The sequence below is a fragment of the Microcebus murinus genome, chromosome 15, assembly GCF_040939455.1.
Source record: "Microcebus murinus isolate Inina chromosome 15, M.murinus_Inina_mat1.0, whole genome shotgun sequence".
In the NCBI taxonomy this organism is placed as follows: domain Eukaryota; kingdom Metazoa; phylum Chordata; class Mammalia; order Primates; family Cheirogaleidae; genus Microcebus; species Microcebus murinus.
The window spans coordinates 70,970,999-70,995,928 of NC_134118.1; the positions used below are offsets into that span (position 1 = coordinate 70,970,999).

Here is a 24,930-nt window from a genome sequence, read left to right on the forward strand (position 1 = left end):
CAAAATATTAAAGTGCAATTATTTCAGGAATTGACTAGGTTTCACAGTAATTTTTTAGGAACAATTGAAAAGAAATATTTCTAATTTGAAGGAAAGTCCATTTTTTCTGTCCTTTTGTAACTTTTCCTAGAAACGAGTCATTGATCTTTTGTATCTACTGCCAAGGAGTTAAATTCTTGTAAAGGTACATTCATTCACTATTTATGAGTTCCATAACAGTGACTACTCCTGCATCACTCATATATATAGTTAATGTAGGACAGGATTAAATTGATGCTGTTCAAATTCTTTTTGGAATAGGCTGAAAGCATCCTGCTATCCTTTGTCATCCTCACTCTCTAATTTCTTTACTTTGAGTAATAGGTAAAGCCAAACCAAATAGAGAAATGGCATTGATCTGAAAGATCTTTAATTTCATGCATGAGTAACCAGTGATTGACAGCATGAATGTGCTCTGAACTCTCATTTATAAGCATCAATCAGAAATAGGCTTATTTATGGGAATGGCTGCAGAACGATAGGTATGCATGAATGTTACACACCCCAGTGACCCCATCAGGAATATGAATAAATCTCTGCTTGATGAATTCATCCAGCAGATCATTGTTATAATCGCTGTGCTCAAAAAGAGACTGTCTGCTGATCCTTTTCATAAAGGTAAAATTTCTTGTAAAGAATGTCATAAAGAATACAATTGTTTAGTTGTGCTATAGTGTTGTTAAAACAAACACTACGTTAAAAGGCATATTTCCAATTCTGCCAGGGAAAAGTGCCAAACTAATGTTAATGACAACAGAAAGAAAAATATGTACACTGAGGGAGTTGTAAGGCACACAACTCTATTAATTCTCTCCTATATTGGATCTTATATAATTGTAGAGTTTCCTTTTGATAAATAGATTAAATAGTTAATTGCATTTTTTTAGGCATTTGAAATATTTGGACTGGAAAAAAATATGGAAGATTATAGAGTTGAATGTAATGGCAAAGATATGCGTCCCTTAATTTAACTTTCCTCTCTCAGCCTACTTTTAAAGTTAATTTGTAATGGAAAGTGACAATTACCTGCCCTAGGATCTCTCTAGAAGTCATTGTTTAGCATTCACTGCTGTCAGATCAATGAAACACTTTTTCTGGGCCACTTGACGTAACATAGAAATGATCAGATTCTCATGAACAACAGTTCATAGCAATAGTGTTCATCTTCATGGTATTTATCATCATGTACCTTTTTCTAAGAGAATTTGATTTAATGAAAGAATATACTCCAAAATGTCATTTCAACCTCTAAAGATAAAATGGGCAGCAAGATTGGGAATTGTGTTCTCTAAGATGATTGGTGTTAGTCATAATCTATTACTTAGTCATGGATTTAGCATGTTAATTAATGTTAAATACTTGGCAATCAATTTAAATTGCAAATTTTAAATTCAGTGGTTAGGCTGAATCTTCAGTGGTTAGGCTGAATCTCTGACAGATGAATGAGTTAAAGTTAACACTGACACTCTAGACCAGTTAGAGGGTACATTTCTGGTGCTGTGATGAGACTTCAGCCTATCTACCAAACAGCAAGCCAAACTACCGCTTCAGAAGGGCTCAAACAGGCAACAGCGATGAGGACCTGGGGTTGTGCCACAACAGCCCTGACACATAGAATAGAGGCAGGCAAAAGGGTTAAGCAGTCTTTATTACTTAGGAAGCCAATCAGGATATGGAAAATTCCTATTACACAATCACACGCGCACATACACACACACCCATAGACACACACATATAAAAGGAATTTAGTACTTAGAAATTTGATTTTAAAACAAAGGGAAAATCATTTTTCTCTCAATCTCATCAAGGAGGCTTGATAACATTTTTTTCCTATGGAGAACATGAAGAAACACAGATTTATTAGCATAAATGTAGTACTATAATCTGCACCATCTTTTTAACATTCTCCTTAGTAGTTTCTTGGAATACTGCCTGTACATCAAAGACCAGTTAAAGCATAAGACAAATAATCCTGCCACAAAGTTATATTAAGAGGTTTAATTAAAAAAATGAGGCTTATAACATATATCAACATCAAGTAGATAAACTGGAAATATTCACAGATAAGTCCTGGGCAACCTTCATCTGTGAGACCCATTCACTTTATCTACAGATGTTAGTGAAGTATTATTTTTCCTCCTAAGGTAGGGGAGATTTGAGAGTGCCTACGTCTTCATTAAGTCTTTCAGCTCTTCTGGGACTTTTCTTTCCCCAGACTTTTGGAATAGTGAAGATTCCTCTGTACCTTTCCCTAGATGAATTCTCATCTCTCTCTCCCCATCCACCCCTACTCCCAGCCCCACCCCAGCTGGAGTTGCCTCCACCCCATAGTGGTGTTGGGTGTTAGGTGTGATACTGCTTCACTTCCAGTCTTCCAGGAAGCTTCTGCCTGGCATATGACTCTCGCCCAGAGGTAGTAAGAGAATAGCCGGATCTTTCTCTGAGCTGATGAGATGAAATTTAACCCTTTTCTGTGACAGAAGTCATTTTGTTTGCTTTACACTGTTGTTTTACTGTTTTTCCCTTTTAGAGTCATTTCTTATATGCAACGGTTCCTCTTGGAGTTTCTGCTTGCTCAGTCTTCCAATGATCATTCACTGTGCTAATACACCCTGTATCGTATGCTTGATATACACATCACAAGAAGCAGTACTAAAAAGGATACAAATTCTGATTCCAAATATATTTTACTTTTTATCATATTGTAACTAGCTGTAAAGATAATTGCTTTTCCTCATCCATGCACTATAAGATTAAGATGATTAATCAAAATTTGACAGCAGACATAAAAAGAAATGCATATGCTCTGCATCCTTCTTTCTCTTTAGTTTCCCCTAAAGCAGTGTTTCTCAAACATTTTTTTCAATATGCCTTCCTAAGGAGTTTCTTTAGATATCTTTTTCCCTAATTGCCCTCCTCATGAAATTTTAATACATCATATAGACTGTATATTTATTTATATACTCTCTGTATGTGTCTGAAATTTTATGTCTAACATAAAAGAGTTAGAAATTTTTTGTCCACCAAGAACCAATTTTTGCTCCCTTGGGAACAATACTGTGCCCCTTGAGAATGTGTTCTCAAAAGCAGGGGTCCCAACCTATGGTGAGTTGTATAATTATTTATTTATACATTACAATGTAATAATAATAGAAATAAAGTCCACAATAAATGTGCTTGAATCATCCCCAAACCATCTTCTCCACCCACCCATGCTCCCCCCTGGTTGTGGAAGAATAGCCTTCCATGAAAATGATCCCTGGTGCCAAAATGGTTGGGAGGTTGAGGACCTCTTCTCTAAAATGTATATTTGTTAGGGTGCTAATGTATACATTTGCCCAAGGATAATATTTCTATGCTCACTGCTCAGTAGGATATGTAACAACAATACTATCACGTAATTGGACAGAAACAATGGAGGAAAGAATACACTTTTATGCCCCTAGCTATTTATAAAACTATTAATAAATATGGATGGACTGGAGATCAAACTATGTTCTCTCTTTTACTATTGTACAAATTTTTTCTTTTTATATATTATTTTCTTTTATAGGTGTCTGCATGCACACGCACATGCACACACACACCCCTATACTAATTGTAAGTACATTCAGACTTTTTTCAGATTTATTTTTCATACTATCTGACACTAGGGCCATATTTCTTTCCTTTTCTGCTATGATGACATTAATGTTTTCATCTCATTCATATAACTACAGTTGCATCCTGTCTTTTATTATTTGATATAATTGTTCTCAAAATATTTCCCAAAGAGTCCATTCTTCAAGTCTTCTCTAGTGGCAACAAATCTTTGTGAAATATATATCATCATTTGACATTACAATATCATGGCTTAGCCAAGGGAAGGTTCTATAAAGGTGTAATATATTAAAAAATAGTAGATAGATAAATAGAATTCTCTGGCTTTTTCCCTTTTATTGGAATTGCATATAATCTATAAATAAATGGGGGAGAATTTACATATATATATATATATATACACATATATATATATATTTGAGACAGAGTCTCACTCTATTGCCCAGGCTAGAGTGCCATGGTATCTGCCTAGCTCACAGCAACCTCAAACTCCTGGGCTCAAGCAATCCTTCTTCCTCAGCCTCCCAAGTAGCTGGGACTACAGGCATGCACCACCATGCCTGGCTAATTTTTTCTATATATATTTTTAGTTAGCCAATTAATTTCTTTCTATTTTTAGTAGAGACAGGGTCTCACTCTTGCTCAGGCTGGCTTCGAACTCCTGACCTTAAGCGATCCGCCCACCTCGGCCTCCCAGAGTGCTAGGATTACAGGCATGAGCCACTGCCGGCCTGAATTCTCTGTTTTTACGGATAAGCCAGTACAAGGGCAAATTTTGCTGAGACACTGCCCTAGATAGATTCTTGGGGGTAAAGTTCATGACACACTTTTGAGTTTTGTCTGAAAAATTTCCCATGAACTTAAAGATCAACTTACCTATCAGTAAAGCTTCCAGCCTAGAGATGCCCAAGGCCCTTTAGTAGTCAGTTCCATTGTTATTTTGCTTATTCAGAACAAGGGGGGTCTTCCTGAATGATCTTTCTATTTATGTCAAATCTACTGACCTCTTGATCAACCTTTTGCCATCAAAGACCATTATGGTTTACATATTCTGAACACCACTCCAATTCTGTTCCAGTTATGGTAACCATGTCTATTTTGCTCCTGGAACTATTAATAAGTACTGCTCAGTTCTATCTGTCACCCTGGCAACTGTCACCACCATTGAAATCTGGGTGCTCATTTCAGTGGCAATATCTTCAACTTACAGAAAATAGCCATCATAGTGCTTTTTTTTTTTCTTTTCAAAGACGCTGGCCTTTCATTCATCAATGTATTTTCGAATCTCTTGGTAAATGGGCCCTCTTAGGGCATACAGTTGGGAAAAGAGAATGAATTGGTCACACATATCAAATCCATTTCTATGTCTCTTATTCCCTAAGTCATTGGATACTCTTCTGTAACAGACTAAGAATTTTATGATACAACAACTTCATTCAGCAAAGGCCCTGCTGGGCCCAGCTTTCAGTTAACCAAATAACCAGTTGGGCCACCCCTAACTACCTGAGCTAACACACTGCATCCAGAATCTCTGTAAACACACTGATATCAATAAATTTAACCAATTCTAAAATTTTATTTCATAATATATGGTCTAGCACTCTCAGAATCTATTCCATAGTAAATACATATGCACAAATAAACTAGGAAATTCTCACAATTCCTTAGGATGTAAAATTTCTCTTGGGACTGACTGGCTCCCTGGCTGCTTTCAGAGATCTACTTTAGTTATAGGTCTGAGGAAAATGACGGATGGTAACAGTGCGGTATAAGAAAAATGGACATACCTTTCATCATACTTGCAAGGAGAAGCTTTTTTTGCTAATACAGGAACCATAGAATTTTGTTGCTCGGCATATTTGGAATTTCCTAAGTCTTCCCAATTTTTACCATTCTAATATTTAAAGTTTCATTCTTTCCCACTCGAGGAGCTAACATTCATATACCTCATTCTGCAAGAGGGTGAAAAAAATGTAGTTTTTAGTTTAGTAATCTACGGATTCACCCTTTGCAGTTTTTAGCAATACCATCCTCATCTATAAAGATGGAAGAGATAAGATACTTTTTCAGAAGAGTTATGAAAAAATCTCTGGTCTCTGACCATGCCTTGATATAAGAATTTAAATTTCTGCACCAGATTTTATTTTTTTCTTTGAGTTCTCTAGTACGATCAGAAGTAGGCAGCCCATTTCTCAGTGCTTGAACCTTTCATGCTTATGACACTATTCTTTGCTATGGCCTTCAGCACTTGGTTTGGAAAACTATATACTTCATTTCAGATCACCATGGGTAAAAAATTCAACTAATTTTGTCAAGAGTTTCTATGCATTCCTAGTATCCTGTCATCCTTTAATGGATTCAAATATGCACTGGCCTTCAAACACAAACAGGCCAACTGGACAGTCCAAAGTTTCTACTTCCACAATTATCTCCAGTGACAAATATTGTTCTAGTTGGTGTTCAGTGACTGTAACTCAAATACTTTTTACTCTAGGACCACACTCAATGTGTCCTCACCTCTCCTTCTTTAATGTGTCCTCTTTCTTTGACATTTCCATTTGTTAACTATCCTCCTAAAGTTAAAGTTTCCCTGGACAACATGTCCACTTCTGGCTGTTCCCATATTTCTCTCACTCCATTCATAGCCAAATTACTCCAGAAGGTTGTACATTATCTCATTCTCCAATTCCTTACCTAATATAGTTTTCTCCACCTGGCTTCGCTCCAATCGCTTCACTGAAATTGCCATTCCTAAAGTACTCAATAACCACTAAAAAGTGCTTAAGCTTTAACTTTCTTGACCTCTTTGCAGAATGTGCCATGGTGGATCATGCTTTTCTTAAAAACTCTTTTGCATGGGCTTCTCTGATGTAACCATCCCCTGATTTTCTCTCTTTCTGACCATTCTTTCCTAAACCTGTAAGTAGTCTTCTTTTCTTCTATTTCTTAAAAGCTGGCCATTCTTAGGGTTCAATCAGAGGCACTACCTTTGGTATATACATCCTCTCTATGTATGTTATACTCACCCTTGGTTTTATGGCCATCTCTCTATATATAGTGGCAATTTTTAAATCAAGAGCTATAGCCCAAGCATCTCCACTTAAAAGGGGTGGGGAAGTAAAAAACAACTCTAATAACTTTGGAACAGCACATGCATATGCTATAATGTTGAAAACAAAATTAACTGCACACTGACACTTTAGTTAATAAAGTGGTTTCTCAAACATCTGAACTGGTTATCTTCCTCAATTGTACAAATTCCTGAATCTCACCATATCCAAATCTGCTTTTTCACCTGTTTGCTATCCCACTGAGATAGCCAGAAAATTGAGGACCGATTTATTTCTCTCTTACACCTAATATCTAACTAATCACAGAGTCACAACAACTCCACCTCCCAAGTATTTCTCATATCTGTCACCTTTTCAACACTCTGCAGATCACTTCTCACTACCATACAGGAACAGCCACAGAATCTAACTCTGCTACTGCTTGACTGCCAACCCAATCTTTACCCTGAAGCTACAGGGATCTTTCTAAAGTTCAGATAAGACCTTCTCCTTTTTCTGCTCTTTCATTGACTCTCAATTATTTCCTCTTGGAGCAAAATTCAAATTCCTGTGGCTCACAAAACTGATATAATCTGTCTCATTTTAAGTCTTCAGACTGATCTCTCTTACCATCCCATCTCCTAACCAACTCTGTATTCCAGACATGCCCTGTGAACTTTTACTTTTTCAAATATGCCATACTTTATGTAGCCTCTCTTCCTCTGCATTTGCTGTTCCTTCCACAACTACTCTTCCTTCTATCCCCCTGCCCTCCTCTTCATTGTCTCATTCTGTCATATTTGTCTCTTAGACCACATGGCCACTCCTGAGTTCAGCAAGGCAGGGATATATAATTCCATTTCAATAAAAGAACCACAGAGAGAGAATCCAGAACATTTGGTGACTAATAATAGAATACATTACAGCAGGACACATAATATATGTAGTTTGATTACAATTATGCAAAAAATAAATTCTGACTGTAACCCTGATAGACCTAAATTCTACCATTTTAGGATTTCATTCTTCCTGTGAGTACACATCATCCTAAAGTGGTGTTACTTTTAAGATAAATCATAATCTGTGTTAGTTTTTTAATTTAAAATTACAGAAACACTAAATTAACTCTTAGCATCTATTGTATGTAACATCCCAATTTCAGAAATGATAAAATATTTTTAAAATGCCACACTACATGCTTACAAGAAGAGTCTAAATCAACCAAGATGAAAGGGTTAAAGGGAAACCAAAAATGTCATGCAAACAGTAACAAATAAACTTCACTACAGCTTTATACCATGAATCATCCTGCAGACACTGCCTGAACCAAGTCATCAAGCTTGACATCACCCATGAGACATATCAACAGCATACACCATTGATAAGATGTAATGAGAAGGGGACAGTGTCCTTTCTGTGGCATTCTTATTAAAAATTAATAATACCCGTTCAATTATGAGAAAACATCAGACAAACACAAACTGAGAGATAGAAAATAACTGGCTGGGATTCTTCAAAAGTGTCAAGGGCATGAAAGAAAAAAAATAAAAAGACTGAAGGACTGTCACAAATTGGAGAAGACTAGGTTGACAGCTAAATGCAACATGGATCCTAGATTGGATCCTAGACCAAAAAAAGAAAAAAGAAAAGGACATTAGAGGGAAACCTCACGAAATTGAAAAAATGTTTGTAGGTGGGTTAATAATATTATATCGACATTAATTTTCTGATTTTAAAAGCTCTATGATTATATAAGATATCAACATTGGAGGAAACTGTATGTAGGCTTTATAGGAATTCTACTCATTTTGCAACTTTTCTGTAAGTCTAAAATTAGAAGGGAGAAAATATTTCATTTCTGGATTTCCCTAAGAAATACTTTCATTCCATAACATATATGGAGTTTCATATGATCAAATAGGTTGTTCTTTCCTGCTGCTATCAAATGGGAAGAGTAAAGTAAAACAAAACAAGCCAAAGCATGGACCTTCAGTAAGCTTGCATCTCTCTTTTATGATATCATCCATTCCTATCAACTCTGCTCCTTGGGACATAGACTGGGTTTCACAAGGAACAGGGCATCTCAGAAAAAGTAATGATGTATTCACAGCAGTTCTCTCCCAGTAATTTATGTCCTTCTGGGAAAGGTGATGAAATACAAGGAGACAGGCTTTAAGAGCTGTTGTTTGTCTGCTGTGATCATAAGATGTTTACAACTTACAAATGGCTCATATTGCAAGTCTGAATTTCCAACTATCTTCCTTTCACTCTCAAAACAGACAGGAAAAAGCAAACATCTGAAACAAAGGAGAGAAAGGTTTTTTTCTTCCTAAGTTTCTCCATAAGCTTAGCAGCTTCTTGCTCTGTAAGGCCTAATGGCTATTTGATTCAGAATGCAATATATTTTTGTAATCCTCTTTCCTTTCTGAGGTTTCTATTTCTTATTACTTATCAGGGGCTAAATTGTTTGCCCTTGATAATTTTTAATACCACAGTTATTGTGGAATATGTTATGAAACTTATTTCATTCTGAACAATTTAATACTTGAAGCAAGCTTTAATGTTCTTATTATTCAAATCACATTTCTCAAAATAGCTTATTAAAAAAATTGAACAGTACATTCTCTTAGCCCCACAGGAATTAGGTAAGCCCCTAGTCAATATCCTTGCAAATATTGAACCACTGATTCAATTTTAGCTTGTCAGCTTTCTAACAAGGAACATTTCTTAAAACTTTTAAATATTATTCTTTTTCTTTCTCTCTTTTAAAAACAAAATTATTGATATTTATTGTGTTCTGGCATATTCATCTGGCATATTTCTGTTTTTGTCTTTTAAATTATTACTCTTAGAAAAATTATGCTAGGGAATTTCTAGCTAATGCCAACCATTCTGTGTGTCTGAAAAAAAACAAAAATTTTATCTATTTTAATTCAAAGATGAACAAAAGTCAGATACAAATAAACAATGTCTACCTCACGCAGTTTTAGATTCGTTCTTCCTAGGTTATGCACCATAAGGAAATATCATTCTAGCCTTTTCAACAAATACTGTTGGAACAATATGTCATCCATACAAAAGAAAAAAATGAACCTCAAAACAGACTCATATCCTATACAAAAATTAATTCGTAGTGGACCACAAACCTAGATATGAAACCTACAATGAACAGTGTTCTCTTCCCAAAAAGCAAACTATCTAATTAATGATTGATTACATTTTCCTTTTAATTCTGACTTTGGTAGGTTGTATATATACTACTTAGGTAATTAAGAGTAAATTGTGGACTTTAAACATTTCATTTGATGTAGAAGAAGCAAACATTTCATCTTTTACTCTCAAGAACCATCCTATAGCCTAGAGGACCCAGGTTAAAAAAAAAAAAAAAAAAAAAAAAAAAAAAAAAAGAACCATCCTAAATGAGGCTGCAATATTCACCAATGGTTTTAAAGGAAGTTAATTCCTCTCCAGCTTTCCAGTGCAGTCAGCAGCCTCCACACAGCTCCTTGGACAATCTCCAAGTCAATAAACAGCTGGTTAAGAATTATCTGGATTGCTCAGGAGGAAAACATTATTCCAAACACAATGTAATCTGTCTTGGACATACAATATTTAATTCACTAAAACTTTTCCAAAGTTTTCTTTGAATTTTCAACCTCTAACATTTCATGGTAAATGATCTAGCATGTAAGTCCTCATGAATTAAAACATTCCCAAAAGACAATAAGTGATTTAAATCTCTGAAACTTTAAATATCAGTTAAAATTTAAAAGTGTGATAAGTCTCAGCATTGAGAACAATTTGAAAATACTGAAAATAATTATAGTAATAGTTTTATTTACATGCCCAATTTTCCCGCTGAGGACAAATACGAAAAGGAACACAACAAAAGTTTTGTCATTAACATCTATTCCTTTTTTCTCATTTACTAAACCATATCTTTTCTCCAAACACCAAACTACTAAGTGTTAATAGTTCATTAAAATTGTGAAGGGAAGTGTGAACATTATACCAAAATAATAGATTAAATTTTAAAAATAAGAATGTGAATAACTAAAAAGCTTGATATCTTTAAACTGGAATCGTTTCAGATAAAGAAACTTGGTTTGCAAAATTTATTTACTTCGGTAAGATTTGATGTTACATAGACTCAAAATAAACTCTTCTTCCTTCATTAGTCATTTCTGTAACATTTCCCAAATTACATATGATATTCAAAGAAGATCTGATTGGTAGGATAGATACACCTTTAAAGTGTCAGACACCACTATCATGAAATGGATTTGTAACTCCAGATGAAACTGTTAGGCCTGTAGAAGATGAAATATAATCCTGAAACTTCATATACAAGGAAAATTCTTTAATTATTATTATTTTTTCAATTCCAAATTACATTTAAAGCATCTAGTGCCATGCCTGAAAGTTAGTATCATTCAATTAAAAGTAGTTATTGTTTCCATCTTTTATGATTATGGATTGCGATACTTTTATGTGTATATATGTATGGACATTGTGATTTTTTATATAAACATCTATAAATCATTTTACATATAAATGGCATTCACTTCTAAAAACATTTATATCTTTGAAACTATATCACTTTTCAAGTATAATTCTTCTAATAAGACCCTTCTCATTTCTAAAAATTAAACAAATAATCTCTGTTCTTAAATACACCTTAAAAACCTTATAAACATTCTGCTAAGTGAATGGAGACAGACACAAAAGGTCACATGTTGTATGACTCCATTAATATGAAATATCCAAAGTAAGCAAATCTATAGAGACAGAACAGAAGCAGATTATTGGTTGCCAGCAGCTGGAGTTGGGGGGGGATTGGAGGAAGGTGACCACTTAGTGGGTACAGGATTTCCTTTTGAGGTCACAAAAATTTTCTGGAACTAGATGGTGGTAACTACATAATACTGTTAGTGTACTTCATGTCATTAATGGTAAGTGTTATATGTATTTGACCATAAGAAAAAAATTAAGGCAGAGAATAACTTGTTACCTTTTAACTCAAAAGCAACATAAATTACTATTTTTCATTGACAATAATAGCAGGTACTGGAAGTTCTAGCTCTGTGTAACTGTTTGCCCCTAAAGTCAGGCATCCCCAAACTCAATGAACTATATTAGTTGAAATAAATCTCTTTCAACTTTTGAAAGAATGTTCTTATGAAATAAGTTTACCTCCCCAGAAATTATATTACATTTGCACATAAGGACTGGGAGTGTTCCAAATGGCTTTTTATTGTGTAGGGCCACATAGCTTTTTATTGTTCTTAGCAGTATTTTAAACTTATATCTACACAGAGGTAACTGAATAAGATATAAAGAGTATTATTTCATTGATTCAACACACTTTATGTTCTAACCAATGCTTCTTAATTTTGTGTTTCCAGACACAATTCGGTTTCTTTTAAAATTGTTTTGTAATTTTAAAATAATCCTACCCTTTTCTAAGAGAATAATTAAACATATGGATAATGAGAAGTCAGAGGGAGATTTGGGATAACCTTTCTAAGCCTCTAAATAGTTCTTATAAAATGACTTTCTTCCCTGTTGGTTTAGTAACTGAGAACTAAAAGATACTTCCCCAATGGGCCATTATTTCAGAATCAGTGGTCCCAGATGACCACCCTCCCTGTGGCAGGGTTCTTAGAGCAGATGGCACAGGCAACATGCAGATATTATAGAGATGACATTAGAAGCAATTATTCCACCATTGAATATTAGTATTCTGTGCTTTGTGATGCATGGAACCTATGTTGTAAAGTACTTCAGAATTGGAAAATCTTAAAAACTGAACTAGAGAATATTCGTTCAGAAATTTGAACTTTTTGTTATGTTTTTGAAAAGGTAAGTTATTTTCTGATCATTTTGAAAGTAGCCAGAATCTCTCATTAAAACAGAAAGAATTATGGGTTAATTTTCCATTTGGCTATGAATCCAGTGGTTTTTACCTTAAATGTTCTACCCTCTCTAGTTAGCGGCTTAAAAAATCTATTATCCTAGAAACTTCTTTAAAAATCAATAATAATAATATATACAAATCAATTCAAAAAGATATATGTATTGGTTTCCTATTGCTGCTGTAACAGATTGCCACAAATTTAGTGGTATTGTTACCAACCAGGTCCCTTCTACCCATGTGCAGCAAGCTAACAATTGTGGCAAAGGGTTTGCAAAAGGAAAAATATTTTATTCACAAGTTTGCTGTGTGAGGAGTTAGGGGAGCAAATCTCAAATCTAGAAAATAGGGCTTGGGGACATTTATGGGATAGAGGTGGTCTAAGTGTGGGGAAAGTGATTGCTTGGTGAAAAAGGTGATGTAATTGGGTTTTCTGTGCAAGCTAATCCAGCCACATGGTTCTACATAGAACACATGTGCAGAAAATGGCAGCATCAAGCATGATGTGAGGGTGGAGTTTCCGGTGCTCTGACATCAAAAGGTCACTCTTCAGGCACCTACCCAGGCCCAGTTGAATGGTCAGTGGTCTCAACCAGCTTGAACTGGACAAGTGTTGCCCCTAGTTCCTGGAAAACAACTTTAAGCACCTGTTACTATAGTGACCCACAGTCAGAGATGTTATCTATAAGGAAGCTAGTGGGAGTTTAGTTATGTATTGTTTGGCTAGCAACTTCCTAGTTGGAGTTTCAAGATCAACTAGAAGTAAGAGATTAAAAACAAACAAGGAAGGTTAAGTTTGGCAGGCCTAATCAGGTTTGCCTTCGCTTTCAGTGTTTTGTATCCTTTTATGAGATGGTCACTCGTGTACGGCCACAAGAAGAGACAGAAGAGAGGCTCAGGAAAACACAAAGTTTATTGTACTTGTGGGTCCTAGAGACAAGAGGTACATCATGCCATCCTGGGCCATGTGGGAAAGATATCAGGCCGGTCAGAAAGCAGAAGACAGGAAGAAGGAGCAGGTTTAAACCACTGCCTTTATTGGATTTCTACAGGAAAGGTAAGGCAGGGCAGTTTAGGATTGGCCACTTGGAATAATTTCAGCAGGCTTTGGGCTATAGAGATGACAGCTGGTTGCCTGGTACCTGGTCCTGGGATGATTAGGGCATGGGAATATTGTGTCCTGGGGTGCACTGGCTGACAGAGGAGGTATGGTTCTGGATGTGTTAGTTTGCATGTCAAAGGCATCTGCTAGGCTTTCCTTATCTCTAAAAATTGAGTGGCCCTGGGAGAGACACTCTATTCCCAGCCAGAAAGACTTGTTAAGATGTCAAAACATTGTAACATACACAAAATCAAAAATTATGTATAATACAAGTGGTTTAAAATAACACCAATGTATTATCATACAATTCTGGAGGTTAGAAGTCCAGAATGTGTTTTAGTGGACTAAAATCAAGGTGTCTGCAGGGCCATGTTCCTCTTGGAGGCCCTAGAAGAGAACCCATTCCCTTGCCTTTTTTAGCTTCTAGAGACTGCCCACATTCTTTGGCTCCCAGCTTCCTTTCTCCAGCAAAGACCAGTCAGTTTCACATCACAGCACTCTAACACTGACTCTCTGCTTATAAGGATCCTTGTGATAAGAAAATTCCTTTTGGCGTGTATTTACATATATAATATATATAAGTAATAAGTTCATTAAATATGAAATGTCTGACTTTGAATCAAAAGTATAGTTTATTATATCTCAAACAAGAAGCAGTACAATTAATCAAAGTATGCACCTAAACTATCAACACAGTTTTTCCATCTTAACAGTAGCTTGTTTACGCCAGCAGTGAGTGGTGATAAAATCACAAAAAGCGTTTTCCATAGCTTGTTGAGAATTGAGTAATCTTTTGTTGCAATAAGTGGTCCAAAGCCTGGAAGAAGTGGTAGTCAGGTCCAATATTGTTGGAATAGTAACATCAAACCTTGCTGCTAATTCACCCCTAGGTTTAGAAGTATTCGCTTCCACTACAGCTTTCAGCTCATCATTATCCATCTTGGTCTCAGGTCACCCATGTGGCTCATTTTCAAGATTAAAATCACCAGAAAAGAACTTCTCAAACCACTGACATACTGTGCATTCAGTAGCCTCATCTTTCCCAAACACTTCATTAATATTTCAAGCTGTCTGGGCTGTGTTGGTTCCATGATGAAACTCATATTCAAAAATAACACGAATTTCTTACTTATCCATGGTTTCACAAAAATTGCTATAAAAAAATTTTAAAGATAATCACAAGCCAAACATGCATTTGGAAGACTGAGGATGTTCCTTGACAGTAAAAATAAAACAATAAATGTCAAAGTGAAATGTTAGTGATATCAACTATCAAACTTAGTATTTATGGAAATCGGACATTTCATACTTATTAACCTAACAACATAAACACTATTGAAACCACCATCTATCTTTAGAAAAACATTACTGATATTAAAGATGCCTGCATATACATTACTCCATTCCCCAACATCTCCCTAGGTAACTGTTACTGTGAAGTATGTATTTATAATTCCCTTCCTTGCTTATAATTTTATGATAGATGAATAGATACAGACAGATAAAGAAATAGAGATTGCTCAGTTTTAAATTTTACAAAAATGGTACCATAAGTTATATCCACAGCACTTGCTCTTTTCCTCCAAAATTTTACATTTCTAAGATTCATCCTCATTGTTGCAAATAGCAGTATTAATTCATTTTCACTACTATATAACATTTGGGTTTATTGATATGGCACTATTTATTATCCATTTTCCTGCCAATGGATATTTGGATTGGTTTCAGTTTTTGACTTGGTTTGTTTTAATTTTCACTATACTGAATAGTGTTGCTATAAATATTTTTGCATACATCTTCTGGTGCATATGTGCAAGAGTCTCTTTAAGGTTTATACTTAGAAATAAATTGTTTTACCTTGAATATTCACATATCAAATTTACAATACAATGTCAATTTTTTATACTTTATTCTACTTTTAGTAGCAGTATGAGAGATAATTTTGCTCCATATGCTTGCCAAATTATGATATCATCAAATTTCTTATGTTTAACAACCAGTAATTATAAAATGGTATCTTGTTAATATGTTAATTTACACTTTTGTTTATTAATGTAGCTGAACATTTTTCAAATATTTATTAAGACATTTGTGATTCCTGACCAGTGAAATGTTTTCATTGTTTTGGCCATTTTTCTACTCGGTTGTTTTTGTTTTTCTCAATGATTCATATGAATCATTTAAAGTTTGATAATAATCAGTTGTCAGTTGTATGTATGGCAAATATCTTCTTCCAATATGGTTTGTCTTTTCATTGTCCTCAAGTGACCTTTTGATGAATAGAATGTCTTAGTTCTGACATCATAGAATTTATTAATCTTTATTTTATAATCAGTACTACTGTGCTTTGTGAATAATTTATCTACCTCAGGAGTATGGAAACACTCTGCTATATTTTATTTTTTAATTTTACCTATCATATTTTAACTTTTAATTCATTCACAGTTATTTTCTTGAGTAGCCTTATGTTGGGATATAGTTTTACTTTTTTGTTGTATGCAGAACCATTATTAAGTAGTTTATGAACACCCAACTAATCTGTGACTCTACTTCCATCATATATTAAATAGGGTTTGTTTTTAGACATTCTGTCACACTGGTCATTTTGTTTTTGCATCAATATAATAATGCCCTACAGCTTTATAATGTTTTAAAATATCTATTCCAGGAAGTTCCTATACTTTTTGTGTTTTTTTATAAAAGTGTCTTGGCTATTCCTGAACCTTTGGTGCTATCCCATATAAATTACATGAGGAAAAATTTTTGGGGGTTTTAACAAAAACTGCACTAAATCTAGCATGTAATTTAGAAAGAATTGCACCTTTATAATATTTAATCTTCATCTGCATAATCACAGCATTCCAATTATTTAGGAATCTGCTATATTTTCTTTTTTAAATTTTACCTATCATATTTGAACTTATAATTCATTCAGTTACTTTCTTTAGTGTTATGCTGTTTAATAAAGATTTCTGTCACATAAATTATGTTGAAATTTTAGCTAAAATGTTAAAAAATATGACCCATCTCAACTTTTCAACATACATGTGCTCAAATATATGCACATGCCAGAAAGTATTTACATCTTATACAGAAAATGATTGAATAATGTGACAATGAGGAAATATTTATAATAAGCTAAAAAATCACATCGCTTCAAATTTCCAAGAATTTGATAAGACTAAATATTACTTCCTAACAACAACACATCATCAACAATTATAAAAACAGAAATACAAACTGAATTATTTAACCAGGGAAAAGGTATCTTTTTTAAAAGATTAATTATTGCACTGAATGTTGAATTTATAAAACCATTCTCATTAAATCAAACTATAAGTAAGAAAAATGATAATTGCCACAATTTTCACCATTTTAGAAGAAATTTTTATAATCCATTTGAAAGCATTCAAGTTGAATACTCTAGTTGATGATAATATTTATTTCTATGTGATTTCACAATAATGATTTTACAATACCATTTTCAAAGAGTGTTTCTTAGAAATATTATCTTCTGATATTATGCCTGGCACATTCTTTTGTATAAATACTTTATATCCCTAATTCATCCTCAAATTTATTGAGACATAAAGCAAAAATACGTTTAGTTGTACCCACAGAATTTGGGAAAAAATACGTTTAGTTATTAAAAACTAATGAATCACATTTAAGGTTTTTTGCAAATTGCATAATTTTATATGCATTAGACCTTAATCAATCAAAGAAACAATTATTTGTATAAGAAAAATACATCAGATAGCCATTGAAATGATTTTTAAGAAGAATGGGAAATGCATAAAATACACTAAGTAAAAGAGAAAGATGCAAAAATGCACGTGCAATATCATTTCAACTCTGAAATGTGTAGGAAAATGAAAAGAAAGGAAATAAAGGAAGCAAGGATAGCATTATAGAAGTCTCTTTTCTTAACTCTGTAAAAAACAATTTAAAAAAATCCTTCATGCCAGTATAGAAATGTACCAATATAGAAACTTGGCACCCAGTCCTAAAGAGGCAGGACATGTATGTGTGTGTTTGTGTATGTGCGTGTGTTCACGCATCTGTGTGTGAAAAAGAGAGAGATAGAGACAAAGAAACAGATCCAGAAAGAAAGATGACAGGAGAGGCAAGGGAGAGATAAGGAAGGAAAAAGGCAGGGGGAAAAGAAAGGAGAGAGGGAAAATAGGTGCTGGATCAGAGATTGCCTAAAAGCACTGGAGAACTTTAAACTTAACTGAATTAGAGGATAAGTGAAGAGAACCACTTACAACTTTCTTTGTTGACATTAGATAATTTTTCTCTAATTTTTTATAATTGGTTATTTCAATTTAGTTTCTAGATATCCTATACTTCCCTATGTAGCGAAAGATGAAAGTTCATATTCTATACGCCATTTTAGCTGATAAATTAAGTTGTGTTTTTTACTAAATTTGTTCTTCCTCCAGGGTATCTATTCTGCAGAAATAACAACCTGGCTCCCACTAAATTTAACCAGAGGACCTTAAGGTTTTAAGGTTATAATTTCCCATCAATTAGCATATTCATCAATAAGCCCCCAAATTCCTCACAAAGGCAAGCAGAAACCATATAAATCCAGAATCTTTGCATTATTTTATAGAATGTTTGGTTTCCTTATGAGGCAAACATGAGTGGCAATATATCAGAGAGGCAGCATGTCTTATAAAGCTCTAAAGCCAGAACCTCTAGGTCTGAATTACAGCTCTACCACTTATTAGTTATGTGACTTGTGTTAAAGCTGCTTAAATTATCTCCTTTGTCCCACTTTCCACATCTGTAAAACTAGGCAAATAACATACCTACCTCATGGATTTGCTATGCGGATAGAATGAGTAATCCATGAAGCATCTAGTATCACATTTGGCACAAACTGCCATGTAAATGTGAACAACTCTACCACTGTAGATGAGAGCTTTATATACACAAACGTACAAATTTAGTATATGTGTGTATGTGTCTACATGGGGGAATAGAGGGCAATTGAATAAGGACATATAAAAACCTAAAAATACATGAATGTTGAAATACAAAAGTTAATACATAAAGTTAACAATAAGTTCATTATAATAGTTCTGTAAATTTTCTAAACTGTTATTCACAAGATTGCAAAGTTGCAATTATCTCTTCCAAATTCTTATATAGCTAATCAAAATATCCCTAAGTATTTCAAAACTAATTTAGAGACAGAAAATACAACCAAACTTCTGTTTAATATGTCTTCTAATTTGGGAAGGGGTGTCCTAAAAGCTAATATTTACGAGTGCAGTTGTAAGTATTTTATGTGGACCAATTCAGTGCTCCTGACAACACTATCTGAGGAAGGACTGCACAGCCATTCTTATTTTACAGATGAAAAACAAGGCACAGGGAGATTAGAAAGATATTAATTTCGAGAACTGGGATTTGATCATGAGAAGACTTATTCCTCAGCCTGGTCTATTCACCATTATAAAAATTTGTCTGACATGCTGTATTATTTTTTGGTACCTCATAATATAAGAATTTCAAACATTCAGTCAGAAATGCAGTGTGGAGTATATTATTAATTATGTGATCTACACATTGAATTTAAACTACATTTTAGTGGATACTTATTTTCAAAATTAAACATGACATATGATTTTATTTGCCAAAAAAAATTTTCTTACACTATTAACTTAAATTAGTTACAATAGAGTTCATCATTCTACTTCTAAAATGTCAAATTAGTCTTTCTATATTATAAATAGAATTATATTTCAATCAGTTACATTAAAATAATAGTAGACTCATAAGCTACAACATATATTTACAAATAACATTTATTACATAACAGATATAAAGATAAATTAAACTTCTGAAGGGTTCCCGAAAGTGTATATTACTGCAGGAGTGTGTAGGACAAAAGAATCATTAATGTCTCTGTACTAAAATTTTATGATTCTATATTAAGGTCAATTCAACTAACTTTTTTAAGGCTTATGCATGAACTCAATGTATGTCTGAATTTTACAAATCTAAAACATAAATATTAATTTCATTCTCAATATATACCTCACATTTATTATTATTCTTTAAAAATAATCATAAATATCCTTTCTACATTTTCATCCTTATAGAGACATAGTCTATTGATAGTATAATATAAATAAATGGATAAACAGTAAAAATTCAGTTACTAAAACACTATTTTATATATAGTCAATGAATGCTTGAGTTTTTAAACTGGTTTTTATAACTTTTAAAAATTGTTTTGCACATGCTGCATACACATCCTCTAGTCTGTGTTGTGCAAAGCTATTTTTTCCTTCAGTCCAAGGTCTTTTATTGTAGGCAAGTTATTTCAAGTCTTGTTACAAGGATTTCTCTTAGGGTGGTATTTGACTATGTCAGTTTATTTACCCTTTCTTTGCACATTTTCATAAATGACCAGGATTTAAAATTAATTAATATGATTGCTTGCTAGGTATAAGGGAATACTATGGCTATGAGGAATCTTCCTTAAAAACTGGTTTTGAAATACTGAATTTGGTTACTTAGTAGGGAAACTTCCCATTTTCGGTGTTCATTAGGAGGGAAATCAAAACTCAAATTGTGAGCAATGTGGTAAAACCTAAGTTTCTAAGGTTTTTCAGGACACGGTTATTTTAGAGTTTTGCTTTAAACCCTGGCCCTATACCGAAGACCCAAATGGGTTAAGAAAAAAAGATATTTCTGGTTATTCACAGAACAACAAGAAAAAAAAAAAAAAAAAAACCACCACACTTGATATATGATAACATTTGGTCTTGGTAACAGGTGACTGTTGATTTTTCCTTATGTGATTTAGAAACAGAAAATAAAGGATATTTGATGTCTTTTTTAGCTCACTCTTGGAGCAAAAAATGTTGCTGGAAGATGTGAAATTGTGCCTATAAAGTTTATCACTAGTACCAATAACATAAGGATGAAGAGATTCAGCCAAGTTTTATTGCATATACTGAAGCATAAAAGTATTTTTATTTTAGCCTAAGTGTAGGCAACAGCTGCAGAGAGTTCTCAATCAAGAAATATGTTACAGCATAAAAATACTTCAAACAACTTGGGTATATATCTTATGAATCAGTACAAATATAAACTCTTTACTAGCCAGTTATCTTTCCTGGCAGGCATGATTATAGCTTGACCTTGCTCAGCCTTCTCCTGCATACAAGTCAGAGATCATCTGATTTTAGTGCCATCGCCGATTCCTCTGGTGGCAGTAAGGCACATGCTGCAGAATGGCGAAGGAAACAAGAACTGGTCACCAACCACAGAGCTCTGCTTCATGATGCTCTGATCTCCAGGCTAAGAGAGGATGACCTGTTCTTGGCTGGTAGAAGCTTGTTCACATATCCCTATTTACAGGTTCTACAGATCCTTGTGGCTGGTGAGATTTCTATATTATTGTGAGCTTTCTGATAAAAAGCTAACGTGAATTCTGCCTCATTGTCACTTTGGAAGATACATGGGTCACCTAGCAAGCAGAGAAAATACTATCTGGTATATAACTTTAGTTGCAGTTAGAAGACTGTGGTCTCAGTACACAAACATTGATCAAGGGGATACAGAAGTGTAACATTCAATACAAACTCTGAATTTGATCTACCCCATAGGATAGGCAGTTTGCCTAGCCTGATATAATGGAAGCATCCCTTGTGGTTGCTTGGTTACTATATGCTGAAGACTCATAATTTAGTATTAAAAAAATGGAAAAATAGATGAAGATTGGTTTTCAGTTTTTCTGTCTCCAGCCTTAGATAATTTTCATGGAAATGAAGTTTTCTTCAAATGTTTGCTTTAATCATGCTTACAAGAAAGTCTATGTTTAATTTATTTGCTCATTTCAAAAATCTAATGAGAAAATTTTATTTACAAAGTTATATGTGCTACCTGTTTTTATATACCGTGTATACACAAACACTACACATACACACGTTTTTCAATCTTTGTCTTTGTATACATTAATCCAAAATTGTGATCAAGAATTGGTTGAAATCATTAAGCTCTCTCTTTTTAAGTTAACTATTAAAGGTCTAGTTGGGAAATCTCCTTAGCCAAATCTTAAAGTATTGTTGGCAGTAATTGTCCTTTTATTCTATTATTATTCCAAAATCATCTTTTATTTTTCCCCAGATTACTTATTTCACAGAACTTACATGTGATATCAAACATGATAAAATGTGTCTTCATTGTGAAGTACATATGGCCACTTTTGTAACACAGACAGCTTTCAAGAAAATTTCACTACATGTATTCTGGATGTTATTGGATATCTCTTAAAGAAATGACTCTAGAAAATAAATGCGAAGGTAAAAATATTCTACTCCAAGTGTCTAATAGCAATCTAATATTTTATTCAGACAAATCAGGGAAGTAAAATTTTAATGGCAAAGCAAAATATAAGCATGATAATTGTGGTCTTTTCTTTTGAAGCATAAAGGTCACTGACAACATGGGCAAAACCTTGGAACTAGAATGACTATCTTAGGTAGTAATGAGAGAAGACTGTGAAGCATGAAAACTCCACAGTTGTCATTGGCTCTTGTTATAATTCATAGAAACCCAAAGAATAGAATAGAATATCTTAAACTTTTTAATAAAGACTTTATGTTTTAGAGCAGTTTTAGGCTCACAGCCAAATGCAGAGGAAGGTACAGATTTCTCCGATACCCTCTGCCCCCTCTGCCCCCACACATGCAGCCTCCCCATTGTCTGCGTCCCCACCAGAGCGGTGCAGTGTTACAACCGATTAACCTACACCGACACTACTACATTGAAACCGTTGATTCTAAACTGTTTTAAAGCAGGGTGATTTTTTTCTTTCTTCTACCATAGGATTACAGAGTGAATATTTTTCTTCGTCAGAAATGGAACGATCCTCGCCTTGCATATAGTGAATATCCTGACGACTCCTTAGACCTCGACCCCTCCATGCTAGACTCCATTTGGAAACCTGATTTGTTCTTTGCCAATGAAAAGGGTGCCAACTTTCATGAAGTCACTACCGACAACAAACTACTCAGAATTTTCAAAAACGGAAATGTTCTTTATTCAATAAGGTAAGTCACAAACAAATTCCTGATTTCAGTGAATTAGAGTATTGTGGAGTATTTTTGTCATTGTTATGCTGTAATGAGGTGCTCCCAACATCTATGCTGAGGTAGTGGTAGGGAAGGACAAACAGCGAGCTGAACGTTCAGGCCTCACCATCCTATAGTGAGCCTCACCTTTCCGTGTCAGGTGAGACCATGGAGAGCCAGGAATTCCACCCTCACCCCACAGAAACAAGGCATGCCCTCCCTCCCTGCTGGGGCAGTTTCAGAGGAGTTCTAGTAGAGAGTTAAGACTTTCAACATCACCCAGCAGTAAGAGGCCCCTCCCACCATGGAGTCAGTAGAGACCATGTGGGGATCTGGAACATCCAGCAAGAACTAAGAGCCTCCCCGCTCACTTGTCAATATAGGGAAACCTGGTAGCACCTCTCCTTGCCCTGATGAAAGAGCAGTGTCAGAGAAAGCCAGTTAAAAAATGAAAGTTTAAATGAGATCCATAATCTAATAAAATAACATAAAATGTCTAGGCTTCAGTCAAAAATTATTCCTCAAAGAACCAGAAAGATTTCAAACTCAATGAAAAGAAAATCAACTAAAGCCAACCTCAAAATGACAGAGATGTTTAATACCTGACAAAGAATTTAATGTAGACATGATAAAAATCCTTCAATAAGCGATTACAAGTATGCTTGAAACAAATCACAGAAAGCCTCAGCAAAGAAACAGACACTAGGAAGTGAAACCAAATGAAAATTTTAGAACTGAAAAATACAATAACAAAGTAAAAACTCAGTGGATAGGCTCAACATAAAAATGGAGAAGACACAGAAAAGAATCGGTGAACTGTAAGAATAATGAACAACCAAGAAATAACAGATGGTGATAGGTAGAGCCTCAGGGACCTGTAGGAATACAACAAAAGATCTAACATCCATGTCATCGGAAAAGATCTAACATTTGTGTTATCACGGTCTCAGATAAAGAGAGGGAAAGGTATGGAGCTAAAAAAAAAAAAAAAATGATGACTAAAATTTTTATAAATTTTGCAAGTGACATAAGCCTACAGATTCAAAAAGCTGAGTCAACCTTATTCAAACAGGATAAGCTCAATGATATCCATACCAAGACACATAATACACAAATTTCTAAAAACTAAATAAAATTCCTGAAAGCATTTAGAGAACAATGACACCCTACTTATAGAGGGAAAACAATTAGAATTAGAGCAGATTTTTTTATCAGAAATCCTGGAGGCCAGAAAGAAATGACAAATATTCTTCAGATGCTGACAGAAACTGTTACCCCAGAATCTTATTTTTTTAAATTTCAGCATATTACGGGGGTACAAATGTTTAGGTTACATATATTGGCTTTGCCCCTCCCCAGTAAGAGCTTCAAGCGTGTCCATCCCCCAGACAGTGTGCATCACACCCATTAAGTGTGAATCTACCCATCCCCACGTTCCCCCTCCCACCTGTCCAACACCCGATGAATGTATTACCATATGTGCACTTAAGGTGTTTGGTCAGTTAAGTCAGTTAATACCAATTGGATGGTGAGTACATGTGGTGCTTGTTTTTCCATTCTGGTGATACTTCATTTAGTAGAATGGGCTCCAGCTCCATCCAGGATAATACAAGAGGTGCTAGATCACCATTGTTTTGTGTGGCGAAATCCATGGTATATATATACCACATTTTATTAATCCATTTATGTATTGATGGGCACTTAGGTTGTTTCCACATCTTTGCAATTGTGAATTGTGCTGCTATAAACATTTGAGTGAAGATGTCTTTTTTATAGAATGTCTTTTTTTCCTTTGGGTAGATGCCTAGTAATGAGATTGCTGGATCAAATGGTAGGTAGTTCTACTTGTAGCTCTCTGAGGTATCACTATATTACTTTCCACAGAGGTTGTACTAGTTTGCAGTCCCACCAGCAGTGTATGAGTGTTCCTACCTCTCCACATCCACGCCAACATTTATTGTTTTGTGACTTTTTGATAAAGGCCATCCTCACTGGAGAGAAGTGATATCTCATTGTGATTTTGATTTGCATTTCTCCAATGGCTAGAGATGCTGAGAATTTTTTTCATATGTTTGTTGGCAATTAGTCTATCTTCCTTTGAAAAGTTTCTATTCATGTCCTTTGCCT

General features: G+C 34.4%; 1 protein-coding gene across 1 annotated transcript in view; it reads left to right on the forward strand.

Moving 5' to 3' along the window:
* GLRA3 (glycine receptor alpha 3) overlaps positions 1-24,930 on the forward strand; it is a 146,444-nt gene that overhangs the window by 47,918 nt on the left and 73,596 nt on the right. The window contains exon 4 of the mRNA XM_012770695.2: positions 22,559-22,782. Coding sequence (XP_012626149.1) covers positions 22,559-22,782 — 224 coding nt within the window. The remainder of the gene's footprint in view (positions 1-22,558; positions 22,783-24,930) is intronic.